The sequence below is a fragment of the Astatotilapia calliptera genome, chromosome 14 (assembly GCF_964374335.1).
Source record: "Astatotilapia calliptera chromosome 14, fAstCal68.1, whole genome shotgun sequence".
Classification (NCBI taxonomy): domain Eukaryota; kingdom Metazoa; phylum Chordata; class Actinopteri; order Cichliformes; family Cichlidae; genus Astatotilapia; species Astatotilapia calliptera.
The window spans coordinates 14,704,416-14,720,185 of record NC_137435.1 but is presented as its reverse complement, the minus strand read 5'-3'; the positions used below and the strand labels follow the sequence as shown (position 1 = coordinate 14,720,185).

At 41.3% G+C, this 15,770-nt stretch overlaps 1 protein-coding gene across 1 annotated transcript; it reads left to right on the top strand.

Annotated features, from left to right (window-relative positions):
• Window positions 1-11,284: 11,284 nt before the first annotated feature.
• On the top strand, window positions 11,285-15,439 carry LOC113036431 (extracellular calcium-sensing receptor-like). The gene is made up of 6 exons (XM_080288737.1): window positions 11,285-11,373; window positions 11,517-11,802; window positions 11,913-12,485; window positions 12,841-12,963; window positions 13,184-13,307; window positions 13,522-15,439. The coding sequence occupies exons 1-6, from the start codon at window positions 11,285-11,287 to the stop codon at window positions 14,418-14,420; spliced, it is 2,094 nt and encodes a 697-aa protein (XP_080144863.1). The 3' UTR covers window positions 14,421-15,439.
• Window positions 15,440-15,770: the final 331 nt, after the last annotated feature.

Here is a 15,770-nt window from a genome sequence, read left to right as displayed (position 1 = left end):
TCGATGACTCGCCATGAAAATCTTATTGCCTCTCATTTTGTCATACATTTTCTGACCTTGACCAAAGAGCACACATATGATAAGGCTCCACCCCTGAACATATTTCAACTGCCATATGTGACATAAGGGACAGCGCCACCTAGTGGGAACAGGAAATGTCATGTTTTACACTTTGGGGTACAGTATTGTTATGGGTGACATCTGCAGCCTCATATTTCTCCAGGAAAGCCTTAAGGAGTTGGTCTTGGGTTACAGTGAAAACTGTGAGTTTTCGCGAAAGGGTGTGACCCCAGCAGCATGGCGAACTTTGATGTCACGCCATGAAGAAACAAATTAGTATAACTCAATGAAATCCAGTCTGATCAGTACCAGACTTTACAGGCATGATGTCAGACCCGCCCTGAACAGATTGACGTGCCCATTGTCGGAAATACGGACAGCGCCACCTAGTGGCCACAGGAAATGTCATGGCTTTAATTTTGTTGTACTGATTTTCACAGGTTCATCGTGGCCACCTCAAAAGCGGTGAATATCACCATCAGTCCCTCGTGATGCTTCAGTGCAAAAATTGTGACTTTACACTGAACGGCGCACCCTGGTGGCAACGCGGTTCAACATGAAAGATGAAGTGGCTTTTGAGGGGCTTGGAAAGTTTATAGAGGCTTGAAATTTGGCACACACCTCCAATGTGATGAAGGCTTTGTTGTCATGTGATCATTTTCATTGAATAGCGCGAAATTGCTCCACAGCGCCCCCTACAAAGTTTCAAAATATCAGCCCCTGCTCTGTGTTTTATCTATGAGTCTGAAACTTGGTAAGCTCATGGAAGATATTAAGATGTACAAAAAAGTCTCTTGGAGCAATATCCCAAATCCAACAGGAAGTCAGCCATTTTAAAATTAATGTGTAATTTTGGCAACATTTTCCCCTCTTTTCAGGCTTCATACTTTGACGAACTCCTCCAAGGGATTTCATCAGATTGGACCGATCTGAAGTTTGTGGAATCTAAAGACCTTTGTGATGTTAAATTGCGAAGCTTTTTACGTTCAGGGAAACGGGGTGGTCATGGCGGCACTTAGAGTTTCAATCACTCGCCAAAAAGCAGTAATCTGCTGTCACTCAAAAACACAATGTCCAATCTCTCCCAAAGCTCATAGGCGTGATGAGACTCGAACTCGGAAATGTTTGTTATGCCATTTGTGCATAAGGGTTAGAGCGCCACCTATTGGAACGACTAACAAATCATGAATGAATGAGTTGAAATGTTAGCTGGTGGTTAAATGCATGAATTCCATCACTGTGACATCAGATCGGAGGTGCTGGTTTTAGGTGTTGGGCGTGGCTCGACACGCCGGGGGTGCGAGGGCCCTCATAACGCTGCTTGCAGCTTTAATTATTATTATTATTATTATTCACCCCAAACAAGGGCCTTTTTGAGGGCCTAAACATGCTCAAAAACTCATGAAATTTTGCACACATGCCAGGTCTGGTGAAAAATTTTGTATTTTAATGGTTTTATATATGAGCACTGGGAAATGGCTCTACAGCGCCACCTATGCCTTGTTAAATGCAGCCCTACGACCACATCGTTTGAGCTACATGTATGAAATTTGGCACACATGTGTATCATGCCAAGACGAACAAAAAAGTCTTGGGGCCCACTGACGCAAACCCAACAGGAAGTCCGCCATTTGGAAGAGAAGGTGACATTTTGGCTCTAATTTTGCCATTTCCATGCCTCGAACTTTTGCGAACTCCTCCTTGGGGTTTCATTTCATAACCTTCAAATTTGGACAGTGTCAACTACACCCTTGTGCCATGTTAAATTGCGGAGCTTTTGAGTTTTCACAATACTATGAGGCCGTGGCGCCATGGTGAATTTCGATGACTCGCCATGAAAATCTTATTGCCTCTCATTTTGTCATAGATTTTCTGACCTTGACCAAAGTGAACACATATGATAAGGCTCCACCCCTAAACATATTTCAACTGCCATATTTGACATGAAGGACAGCGCCACCTAGTGGGAACAGGAAATGTCATGTTTTACACTTTGGGGTACAGTATAGTGATGGGTGACATCTGCAGCCTCAAATTTCTCCAGAAAAGCCTTAAGGAGTTGGTCTTGGGTTACAGTGAAAACTGTGACTTTTCGCAAAAGGGTGTGACCCCAGCAGCATGGCGAACTTTGATGTCACGCCATGAAGAAACAAATTAGTATAACTCCATGAAATCCAGTCTGATCAGTACCAGACTTTACAGGCCTGAAGTCAGACCCGCCCTGAACAGATTGATGTGCCCATTGTCGGGAATACGGACAGCGCCACCTAGTGGGAACAGGAAATGTCATGGCTTTAATTTTGTTGTACTGATTTTCACAGGTTCATCGTGGCCACCTCAAAAGCGGTGAATATCACCATCAGTCCCTTGTGATGCTTCAGTGCAAAAATTGTGACTTTAAACTGAACGCCGCACCCTGGTGGCAACGCGGTTCACCATGAAAGATGAAGTGGCTTTTGAGGGGCTTGGAAAGTTTAAAAAGTCTTGAAATTTGGCGCACACCTCCAATGTGGTTAAGGCTTTGTTGTTATGTGATCATTTTCATTGAATATCCCAAAATGGCTCCACAGCGCCCCCTACAAAATTTCAAAATCACAGCCCCTGCTCTGTGTTTTATGTATGAGTCTGAAACCTGGTAAGCTTATAGGAGATATCAAGATGTACAAAAAAGTCTCTTGGAGCAATATCCCAAATCCAACAGGAAGTCAGCCATTTTAAAATTAATGTGCAATTTTGGCAACATTTTCCCCTCTTTTCAGGCATCGTTCTTTGACGAACTCCTCCAAGGGATTTCATCATATTGCACTATTCTTCAGTGTGTGGAATCCAAAGACCTTTGTGTTGTTAAATTGCGAAGCTTTTTACGTTCAGGGAAACGGGGTGGTTATGGCGGCACGTAGACTCTCAATCACTCGCCAAAACGCAGTAATCTGCTGTTACTCAAAAACACAATGTCCAATCTCACCCAAAGGTCGCAGGCATAATGAGACTCGAGTTCGGAAATGTTTGTTATGCCATTTGTACATAATGGTTAGAGTGCCACCTAGTGGAACGACTAGCTAATCATGAATGAATGAGTTGAAATGTTAGCTGGTGGTTAAATGCATGAATTCCATCAATCTGACATCGATCGGACGTGCTGGTTTTAGGTGTTGGGCGTGGCTCGACACGCCGGGGGTGCGAGGGCCCTCATAACGCTGCTTGCAGCTTTAATTATTATTATTATTATTATTATTAGGGCCCGAGCACCGAGAGTGCGAAGGCCCTATTGTATCTGCTCCGTTTCTTATTATTATTATTATTATTATTATTATTATTATTATTATTATTATTATTCAGGCGAAACAAGGGCCTTTTTGAGGGCCTAAACATGCTCAAAAACTCATGAAATTTTGCACACATGCCAGGTCTGGTGAAAAATTTTGTATTTTAATGGTTTTACATATGAGCACTGGGAAATGGCTCTACAGCGCCACCTATGCCTTGTTAAATGCAGCCCTACGACCACATCGTTTGAGCTACATGTATGAAATTTGGCACACATGTGTATCATGCCAAGACGAACAAAAAAGTCTGTGGGCCCATTGACGCAAACCCAACAGGAAGTCCGCCATTTGGAAGAGAAGGTGACATTTTGGCTCTAATTTTGCCATTTCCATGCCTCGAACTTTTTCGAACTCCTCCTTGGGATTTGGTCGTATAAGCTTCATCTTTGGTCAGTTTCAACTACACACCTGGGTCATGTTAAATTGCGGAGCTTTTGAGTTTTCACAATACCATGAGGCCGTGGCGCCACGGCGAATTTTGATGACTCGCCTTGAAAATCTTATTGCCTCTCATTTTGTCATACATTTTCTGACCTTGACCAAAGTGAACACATATGATAAGGCTCCACCCCTGAACATATTTCAACTGCCATATTTGACACCAGGGACAGCGCCACCTAGTGGGAACAGGAAATGTCATGTTTTACACTTTGGGGTACAGTATTGTGATGGGTGACATCTGCAGCCTCAAATTTCTCCAGCAAAGCCTTAAGGAGTTGGTCTTGGGTTACAGTGAAAACTGTGAGTTTTCACGAAAGGGTGTGACCCCAGCAGCATGGCGAACTTTGATGTCACGCCATGAAGAAACAAATTAGTATAACTCAATGAAATCCAGTCTGATCAGTACCAGACTTTACAGGCATGATGTCAGACCCGCCCTGAACAAATTGATATGCCCATTGTCGGAAATACGGACAGCGCCACCTAGTGGCAACAGGAAATGTCATGGCTTTAACTTTGTTGTACTGATTTTCACAGGTTGATCGTGGCCACCTCAAAAGCGGTGAATATCACCATCAGTCCCTCGTGATGCTTCAGTGCAAAAATTGTGACTTTAAACTGAACGGCGCACCCTGGTGGCAACGCGGTTCATCATGAAAGATGAAGTGGCTTTTGAGGGGCTTGGAAAGTTTATAGAGGCTTGAAATTTGGCACACACCTCCAAATGGATGAAGGCTTTGTTGTCATGTGATCATTTTTATTGAATAGCGCAAAATGGCTCCACAGCGCCCCCTACAATATTTCAAAACATCAGCCCCTGCTCTGTGTTTCATCTATGAGTCTGACACTTGGTAAGCTTGTGTAAGATATCAAGATGTACAAAAAAGTCTCTTGGAGCAATATCCCAAATCCAACAGGAAGTCAGCCATTTTAAAATTAATGTGTAATTTTGATGACATTTTCCCCCCTTTTCAGGCCTCATACTTTGACGAACTCCTCCAAGGGATTTCATCATATTGAAGCATTCTTCAGTGTGTAGAATCTAAAGACCTTTGTGATGTTAAATTGCGAAGCTTTTTCCGTTCAGGGAAACGGGGTGGTCATAGCGGCACGTAGAGTTTCAATCACTCGCAAAAAGCAGTAATCTGCTGTCACTAAAAAACACAATGTCCAATCTCTCCCAAAGGTCGCAGGTGTGATGAGACTTGAGCTTGGAAATGTTTGTTATGCTATTTGTCAATAATGGTTAGAGCGCCACCTAGTGGCATGACTATAATCCTGGTTGAATAAGATGAAATGTTAGCTGGTGATTAAAAGCATGAAATCCATCAATGTGACATCACATCGGACGTGCCGGTTTGAGGTGTTGGCAGTGGCTCGACGTGCCGGGGGTGCGAGGGCCCTCATAACGCTGCTTGCAGCTTTAATTATTAGGGCCCGAGCACTGACAGTGCGAAGGCCCTATTGTAATTGCTCTGTTTATTATTATTATTATTATTATTATTATTATTATTATTATTATTATTATTATTATTATTATTATTCCGGCAAATGAATTGGCCGTTTGAGGGCCTAAACATGCTCGAAAACTCATGAAATTTTGCACACGCGTCAGGTCTGGTGAAAATTTACGTATTTTAATGTTCCCAGACATGGCCAGGGAAAATTAGCTCAGTAGCGCCACCTAGATAAATGAAAAACGCGAGCCCCCGGTATGGGTATGACCTACATGTTTGAAAGTCGGTACACCTATATAACGTTCAGAGTCGAACAAAAAAGTCTATTATGGCAATGTCCTAAACCCAACAGGAAGTCCGCCATTTTGGATTGAAGGTGACATTTTGGGTCTGATTTTACCGTTTCCATGCCTTGTACTTTAACGAACTCCTCCTTGGGATTTGGTCCTATAAACTTCAAATTTGGACAGTGTCAACTACACCCTTGTGCCATGTTAAATTGCGGAGCTTTTGAGTTTTCACAATACTATGAGGCCGTGGCGCCATGGCGAATTTTGATGACTCGCCATGAAAATCTTATTGCCTCTCATTCTGTCATACATGTTCCGATCTGGACCAAAGAGCACACATATGATAAGGCTCCACCCCTGAACATATTTCAACTGCCATATTTGACATAAGGGCCAGCGCCACCTAGTGGGAACAGGAAATGTCATGTTTTACACTTTGGGGTACAGTATAGTGATGGGTGACATCTGCAGCCTCAAATTTCTCCAGGAAAGCCTTAAGGAGTTGGTCTTGGGTTACAGTGAAAACTGTGACTTTTCGTGAAAGGGTGTGACCCCAGCAGCATGGCGAACTTTGATGTCACGCCATGAAGAAACAAATTAGTATAACTCCATGAAATCCAGTCTGATCAGTACCAGACTTTACAGGCATGATGTCAGACCCGCCCTGAACAGATTGATGTGCCCATTGTCGGAAATACGGACAGCGCCACCTAGTGGCAACAGGAAATGTCATGGCTTTAATTTTGTTGTACTGATTTTCACAGGTTCATCTTGGCCACCTCAAAAGCGGTGAATATCACCATCAGTCCCTCGTGATGCTTCAGTGCAAAAATTGTGAGTTTAAACTGAACGGCGCACCCTGGTGGCAACGCTGTTCAACATGAAAGATGAAGTGGCTTTTGAGGGTCTTGGCAAGTTTATAGAGGCTTGAAATTTGGCACACACCTCCAAATGGATGAACGCTTTGTTGGCATGTGATCATTTTCATTGAATAGCGCGAAGTGGCTCCACAGCGCCCCCTACAAAATTTCAAAACCACAGCCCCTGCTCTGTGTTCTATGTATGATTCTGAAACCTGGTAAGCTTATAGGAGATATCAAGATGTACAAAAAAGTCTCTTGGTGCAATATCCCAAATCCAACAGGAAGTCAGCCATTTTAAAATTAATGTGTAATTTTGGCGACATTTTCCCCTCTTTCCATGCACCGTTCTTTGACGAACTCCTCCAAGGGATTTCATCATATTGAACCAATCTCCAGTGTGTGGAATCTAAAGACCTTTGTGATGTTAAATTGCGAAGCTTTTTACGTTCAGTGAAACGGGGTGGTTATGGTGGCACTTAGAGTTTGTATCACTCGCCAAAAAGCAGTAATCTGCTGTCACTCAAAAACACAATGTCCAATCTCTCCCAAACGTCTCAGGTGTGATGAGACTCGAGCTCGGAAGTGATTGTTATGCCATTTGTACATAATGGTTAGAGCGCCACCTAGTGGAACGACTAACTAATCATGAATGAATGACTTGAAATGTTAGCTGGTGGTTAAATGCATGAATTCCATCAATGTGACATCAGATCGGAGGTGCTGGTTTTAGGTGTTGGGCTTGGCTCGACGCGCCGGGGGTGCGAGGGCCCTCGTAACGCTGCTTGCAGCTTTAATTATTATTATTATTATTCAGGCGAAACAAGGGCCTTTTTGAGGGCCTAAACATGCTCAAAAACTCATGAAATTTTGCACACATGCCAGGTCTGGTGAAAAATTTTGTATTTTAATGGTTTTACATATGAGCACTGGGAAATGGCTCTAGAGCGCCACCTATGCCTTGTTAAATGCAGCCCTACGACCACATCGTTTGAGCTACATGTATGAAATTTGGCACACATATGTATCATGCCAAGACGAACAAAAAAGTCTGTGGGCCCATTGACGCAAACCCAACAGGAAGTCCGCCATTTGGAAGAGAAGGTGACATTTTGGCTCTAATTTTGCCATTTCCATGCCTCGAACTTTTGCGAACTCCTCCTTGGGGTTTGATTTCATAACCTTCATATTTGGTCAGTGTCAACTACACCCTTGTGCCATGTTAAATTGCGGAGCTTTTGAGTTTTCACAATACTATGAGGCCGTGGCGCCATGGCGAATTTCGATGACTCGCCATGAAAATCTTATTGCCTCTCATTTTGTCATACATTTTCTGACCTTGACCAAAGTGAACACATATGATAAGGCTCCACCCCTGAACATATTTCAACTGCCATATTTGACACCAGGTACAGCGCCACCTAGTGGGAACAGGAAATGTCATGTTTTACACTTTGGGGTACAGTATTGTGATGGGTGACATCTGCAGCCTCAAATTTCTCCAGGAAAGCCTTAAGGAGTTGGTCTTGGGTTACAGTGAAAACTGTGACTTTTCACGAAAGGGTGTGACCCCAGCAGCATGGCGAACTTTGATGTCACGCCATGAAGAAACAAATTAGTATAACTCAATGAAATCCAGTCTGATCAGTACCAGACTTTACAGGCATGATGTCAGACCCGCCCTGAACAGATTGATGTGCCCATTGTCGGAAATACGGACAGCGCCACCTAGTGGCAACAGGAAATGTCATGGCTTTAATTTTGTTGTACTGATTTTCACAGGTTCATCGTGGCCACCTCAAAAGCGGTGAATATCAATATCAGTCCCTCGTGATGCTTCAGTGCAAAAATTGTGACTTTAAACTGAACGGCGCACCCTGGTGGTAACGCGGTTCACCATGAAAGATGAAGTGGCTTTTGAGGGGCTTGGAAAGTTTATAGAGGCTTGAAATTTGGCACACACCTCCAAATGGATGAACGCTTTGTTGGCATGTGATCATTTTCATTGAATAGCGCGAAATGGCTCCACAGCGCCCCCTACAATATTTCAAAACATCAGCCCCTGCTCTGTGTTTCATCTATGAGTCTGACACTTGGTAAGCTTGTGTAAGATATCAAGATGTACAAAAAAGTCTCTTGGAGCAATATCCCAAATCCAACAGGAAGTCAGCCATTTTAAAATTAATGTGTAATTTTGATGACATTTTCCCCCCTTTTCAGGCCTCATACTTTGACGAACTCCTCCAAGGGATTTCATCATATTGAAGCATTCTTCAGGGTGTAGAATCTAAAGACCTTTGTGATGTTAAATTGCGAAGCTTTTTCCGTTCAGGGAAACGGGGTGGTCATGGCGGCACGTAGAGTTTCAATCACTCGCAAAAAGCAGTAATCTGCTGTCACTAAAAAACACAATGTCCAATCTCTCCCAAAGGTCGCAGGTGTGATGAGACTCGAGCTTGGAAATGTTTGTTATGCTATTTGTCAATAATGGTTAGAGCGCCACCTAGTGGCATGACTATAATCCTGGTTGAATAAGATGAAATGTTAGCTGGTGATTAAAAGCATGAAATCCATCAATGTGACATCACATCGGACGTGCCGGTTTGAGGTGTTGGCAGTGGCTCGACGTGCCGGGGGTGCGAGGGCCCTCATAACGCTGCTTGCAGCTTTAATTGTTTTTGTCTTTGCACTAGGATGATGTTGGCATAAATGTGCAGTCATATTCGTTGTGTTCCCACTAGTGCTTTCAGGTTAATCTCGTTGAAATGACCTTAACGCCACAACATGGCAAATCTCCGTTAACGAGCTACCGCAGATCTCCCCGTGCATGGGGCTAGACGGCCAACACGTTAACGAGCTAACTGCGCTAACACAGTAGTTCCCACCCATGTAATTGAGCATTGCATGGCACATCCAACATACTGTTTTACTTTAGTCCATGACTCGCTTACCTTCAGGGTCATACGTCACATGAAAACCAAAATAATTCCAAACGCCAGATCTGAATGAGGGTGGGGGAGGTCCATGTTGCAAGGAGAGCTTAACTTCTGTCTCGCTAGCTTGCCCTGCGCTCTTCCTTCTGACTATGCTGTCTGTGTTGAGCGCTCAGTGGATCTGCGCTCGACAGTGCAGCCTAGGCGGAGTAGTCGAACGCAGATTCACTGAGCGCTCAACACACACAGCATCGTCAGAAGGAAAGTTGATAAAATAAATTACAAATGTTGTATTGTTCGATACATATGCGTACCGTACCGAAAGCGCTGTATCGAACGGTTCAATATCGATACGAATATCGTTGCACCCCTAATATATATATATATATATATATATATATATATATATATATATATATATATAAAACACCCAGCACGCCCCTGCGGGCGGTTTATCCCTCAAGCTCGGGTCCTCTACCAGAGGCCTGGGAGCTTGAGGGTCCTGCGCAGTATCTTATCTGTTCCCAGGACTGCGCTCTTCTGGACAGAGATCTCCGATGTTGTTCCCGGGATCTGCTGGAGCCACTCGCCTAGCTTGGGAGTCACCGCACCTAGTGCTCCGATTACCACGGGGACCACCGTTACCTTCACCCTCCACATCCTCTCGAGCTCTTCTCTGAGCCCTTGGTATTTCTCCAGCTTCTCGTGTTCCTTCTTCCTGATATTGCTGTCATTCGGAACCGCTACATCGATCACTACGGCCGTCTTCTTCTGTTTGTCTATATATATATATATATATATATATATATATATATATATATATATATATATATATATATATATATGTTACTCACATCTAGATCACTCTGGCTGATTTTACAGAAGCCTTCATATTAAAAATGTGTAAATCATGTGATCATGTTACTAAGCAGCTCATCAAACCTCAAAATTAATTATATGGTAAATGGTAAATGGCCTGCATTTGTATAACGCTTTTCTAGTCCATAGGACCCCAAAGCGCTTTACACTACATTCAGTCATTAACCCATTCACACACACATTCACACACTGGCGATAGCGAGCTACATTGTAGCCACAGCTGCCCTGGGGCGCAATGACAGAGGCAGTGCGCCCCAGGGCACTGCCCTTATGATGAATAAGCCCATCTAAAGAAAAAAAAAGAACTTTTTTGCTTCTCTGTTTTGCCTGTCCAGTTGCTATTGCTATTATTATTAAATATATCTATTGAAATCGTTTATCGCTGCCTTTAAGATCTGTTATGAGACAAGGAATTGGCACAAAGGTATAGATTACACAAAATTGTAATTTAATAATAATGCTGCCAATGAATCACGACAGATTTTTTTTCATGCAATATAGACACACACACACACACACACACACACGCACACAAACTTTTAAAAAGCAAAATCAAAACGAATAATTCATCATTTAAAGCTAAATTAATCTACTTATAGGGGCAATAATTGTATTTACCCTGTCTGTGAAAAACTGAAAAACTGAAAGACTATGGATAACTTATACATTACCTAGCTAAAGAGTTTTCTAAAGTCCCTTTCAAATTTCTTTATGATTAATGTGCATTGCAAAAGTAGTTTTAGACACTTTTCGATACAAGATAGTTTACTGACATTTAACAATACGTGTAGAGCATTAATTTCCTGATTCCAAGTTTGCCAATCTAAGATCACTGAGGCCTTAGGGAAATTATAGCACATTGACTACATGTGATACTGTTGTTATAAGAACTGTGCTCTCATGCCTATATGGCAATGCAGTGCAAACATGCAAAGAGGTATCCTCCTATTTCTGTGTGTTCTCAGCACAGACACAGTATCTGGCTGTGAACTTTTTGGCAGGTTTGATATGCCAAGTTTGTTTAAGGAAGGTGACATAATGATCGGAGGAATCTTCCCAGTTTTAAACAAAGAGATACTCAGCACTTATACATTTGACAAGGAGCCACCTAAAGTGCAGTGTGAAGGGTATGAGTTACCACAAGTGGCTTTTTCATTTGTCATGCATGTATGTTTATTTGTGTTTTCATTCTTGACATTGTACTTTACATACATGGGAAGCAATGGCTGGGTTACTTTATGACTTGTATCAATCACTAAAATGTCCTTAGATTTGACCTGCGAATTTATCGATGGACACAGGCAATGATATTTGCCATTGAAGAAATCAACAACGATCCTGCTCTGCTTCCAAACATATCTCTTGGCTATAGGATCCTTAACTCTTGTGCATCTCCTACAAATACTTTACGTGCTGCTCTAACGCTGGCTAGTGGAGCAGAGGAGGCAAGTGCGACTTCTCATTGCCCTCCAGCTATATCTGCCCTCATAGCAGAGTCTGGGTCATCTCAGTCAATAGCTGCTGCTGGAATTCTTGGACCATTTCATATGCCAATAGTAAGAGATAAAGTTGTATGTTTTATGATGCTAAGTGATATTTGATGTTTTGGCATTGTATGATGTATCGTTGCATGCACACTGTTTCAGTGTTCTTTTCTCTTTTATAGATCAGCTACTTCTCAACGTGTGCTTGTCTGAGTGACAGAACTAAATATCCTACATTTTTTAGAACAATCCCCAGCGACTATTTCCAGGCAAAAGCTTTGGCTGCACTGGTCAAACATTTTGGATGGCAGTGGATTGGAGCCATACAGGCAGACAATGATTATGGACGTAATGGAATTCTTGCCTTTAAGGAGGAGGTTGAAAAGTTTGGGGTTTGTGTTGCTTTTGTTGCATCAGTTCTACGCACGTACACAAGAGATAAATTTCTAGAAGTTGTGGAAATAATAAAACAGTCATCTGTCAAAGTAATTTTGGCTTTTTCTTCTGAGGGTGACTTTTATCCTTTGATGCAAGAGATTGTGAACCAGAACATTACAGGAATTCAGTGGATTTCTTGTGTGGCTTGGATAACAGCACCTCGACCATCCACACCTGAAATACATAGATCCTTTGGCGGAACAGTGGGATTTGTAATGCAGAAGATGGCTATTCCTAAACTTAAACACTTTCTTACAAGTATTAGTCCTTATACAGATCCCAATGCACCTTTTGTGAAGGATTTCTGGGAGATTATGGTGGGCTGTACACCTGTTTTGCAAGGGGTACATGCAGCTACTGAGGACACAACCAAAAGATGTACAGGCAATGAAACATTAATGAATTCCGAGCATGATTTCTTCAATGTCACAGAGCTCAGAGTGACCTATAATGTCTATAAAGCAGTTTATGCTATTGCACATGCTCTGCATCAGCTGGTATTCTGCCAACCAGTTGGAGCACAAACAGTAAAGCGATGTTTAAACCTGTCAGAAATAAAGCCCAAGGAGGTGTGAAATTGTTTAACTGAAAGTTACAATAGTTCAAATTGTTTAAACAAAACCAATAATTGAACGTTTATACATACCTAATACATAATCCTTTCCTTTCTAGGTCAGTAAAAAGTTACAAAAGGTGAATTTCACAAATCAGTTTGGTGATGAGGTGTTTTTTGATGAGAATGGCGATCCTCCTGCTTCTTATGATGTCATTAACTGGCAGTTGATAAATGGAAAAGTGCAACATGTGACACTTGGTCATTTGACATTTGCTGCAAATGGTGATTACAAGCTCAGCATCGAGGAGGAAAAGATAGTGTGGAGGACAGGGAAAAAAGTAATCATGATGTCTCTCTATTTTTACATGCAGTACACTTTTAGTATCTCATCCTTTATTATTCTCTTGTTAACACATAATCATTTACCTCTACAATACTTAAATATTTCTTTTGCTACAGATGCCCACATCGGTGTGTTCTAATGTTTGCCCAGTTGGAACCAGAAAAGCTCAAATTCAGGGAAAACCTATATGTTGTTTTGACTGTGTACCCTGTGCTGATGGAACTGTAGCCAACTCAACAGGTAGACAGAAACATATCAAGAGTGTATATCCTGTAAACGTTGAACGTGTACATTATAACATGACATGTTTAGTGTCTACATATAGCTAATATTTAAAATATTAATGTCTTATTGCATCATATGCTTTTTTAAAGTAGATTTTTAATTTATTATTATCCCAAATGTACATCTAGATACACCACTGACCCTTTCTATTTATCCTCAACAGGTGCAGCAGACTGCACACCTTGTCCAAAGGAATACTGGTCCAATGAGAGAAAAGATGATTGCATTCCTAGAACTATTGAGTTCCTGAAATATCATGAGCCCATGGGAATAGCTCTAACACTTGTATCCCTGTTAGGGGCCTCTCTCTCCCTTGCCACAATGGTGGTTTTTATCAACTACAGAGAAACTCCTGTGATAAAAGCCAGCAACTTTGAGCTGAGCTCTTTCTTATTGTTTTCTCTTTTTCTGTGTTTTCTCTGTCCTCTCACTTTTCTTGGTCAACCAACAGTCTGGACATGCATGCTGCGCCACACCGCTTTTGGTGTGACATTTGCCCTTTGCATTTCCTGTGTCTTGGGAAAAACCATTGTTGTTGTCACAGCCTTCAAAGCCACATTTCCTGGCAACAACATTGCTGGAAAGTTTGGTCATGCACAACAAAGAATCATCATTTGCTCCTGCACTTTGATTCAAGTGGTAATATGTGCATTATGGCTGACTTTAAACCCACCTTACCCACATATGTTGTTCACATACAGCAATAGGATGATTGTTCTGGAATGTAAAACAGGATCTCAGGCTGCTTTTTATGCAGTGTTGGGATACATAGGGATCCTTGCAGTCATTTGTTTGATCCTTGCATTCATGGCAAGAAAACTTCCTGATAATTTCAATGAAGCCAAATTGATCACATTCAGCCTGCTGATATTCTGTGCTGTGTGGATTACATTCATCCCAGCATACATCAGTTCTCCTGGAAAGTTCACTGTAGCTGTAGAAATATTTGCAATTTTGTCTTCAGCTCTTGGCTTATTAATTTGTATTTTTGCACCCAAGTGTTACATAATATTACTTAAGCCAGAAAAGAATACCAAGAAACATGTCATGGGCAAAACTACAAGCTAAAAGTAAAAAAAAAAATCAGTAACAATTTATATTATGTTGCCATTTTTGTGTTTACATTATTGTTATTATTATTACATTTATATTACATTAGTAGACATTACGAGTCACTTACAATTCTGTGACACATTAAATAACAGAGTCTGGGTATATGCATATTTAAATGTAATTTTTGTCTGATAAAGGATTTATAATTAACATTACAGTACACTGCAAGATATGTTTTATGCTGCTGAAAGAAATGGATGTGAGTGAGTAGTTATAGACCTGCACACAAATGCAACAAAATTTAAGATAAAAAAACAGACTCTGGCCTGCTTATCAGTCTCTAACACCATTACAGGCAAGATGCAGTAAATCCTTTGAAATAACCATGTGTTCCACGCTGTACAATGAGTGCTATTCATAAATGGGAGAGAGATCTTAATAATGAATATACTTAGGAGTATTGGAAAGGAGCCATTATCATAGCTAGATCTACTTTTACTTGCAACCGCTTGCTTAAACCCAATACAAAATTTTACACCGGACCTAAAGGGACCCTGGATTTTTTATGCTTGGTTTACCTTCAAAAGAATCAGCATTAACTTATTTGCAGCATAAACTAGATGATAAACTATTGTTGCTGGACTGGAAATGTATTCTTATTAACTGGGTTAAGGATAACCCTCCCACTGTTACTTTGTGGTACAGGGAATTGTTAAGAGTTATTCCTCATGAAAGAGTTGCTGCCATCTTAGGAGGAAATGAGGATTTGTTACTCAATGTTTAGTCTCCTTTGCTTACCTACTTCCCAGATGATTTGTCTCAACTGTTGAGAGGGGCCGGTTGTCTTTTGGGTGTCTCTAGGTAATTAGGAAGTGAGCACAAAGGATGGGAGTTCACTTTGTATCTTCTTTTTTAACCAGCAAAATAAGAACAATATTTTGTGTGTACATAAACACCTTCCTCTGCCTTTCCCAATAAATGAAAAAAAACTGGAGTAAACTTTCCCTTCTACCACGTTCTCTTAGCTCCATTTGAAAGGCAAAACAGGCCTTGCATTTATATGTAATGTAGTGGGCCATTTCTGGAAATGATATAGTGCTTTGTACCATCTAGATTTAATACTAAAGTGACCTATATGGTAAATTGTAAATAATTTCAGGAATGTTGAAAAGAACAACTAAATTTTGTGTTAATAATTTCTTTAAATAAATGCCATAATAATTTTAAATAAAATCATCTGAAATGTTCATGTTGTGGAGGTAAGGATGTATGTAAGGATGACACGAGGGATCCCAATACTTTACTGCAACTTTAATCTCGGTAGAACTGGCAAACCAAACTGACATTTAGACAAGTTATTGATCA

Excerpts from the sequence above, each read along its gene's own strand:
- LOC113036431 (XM_080288737.1), top strand. The coding sequence starts at position 11,285 with ATGATCGGAGGAATCTTCCCAGTTTTAAACAAAGAGATACTCAGCACT. Across the intron at positions 11,803-11,912 it reads GACCATTTCATATGCCAATA|ATCAGCTACTTCTCAACGTG; the intron begins GTAAGAGATAAA and ends TCTCTTTTATAG. Across the intron at positions 12,486-12,840 it reads AGGATTTCTGGGAGATTATG|GTCAGTAAAAAGTTACAAAA; the intron begins GTGGGCTGTACA and ends TTTCCTTTCTAG.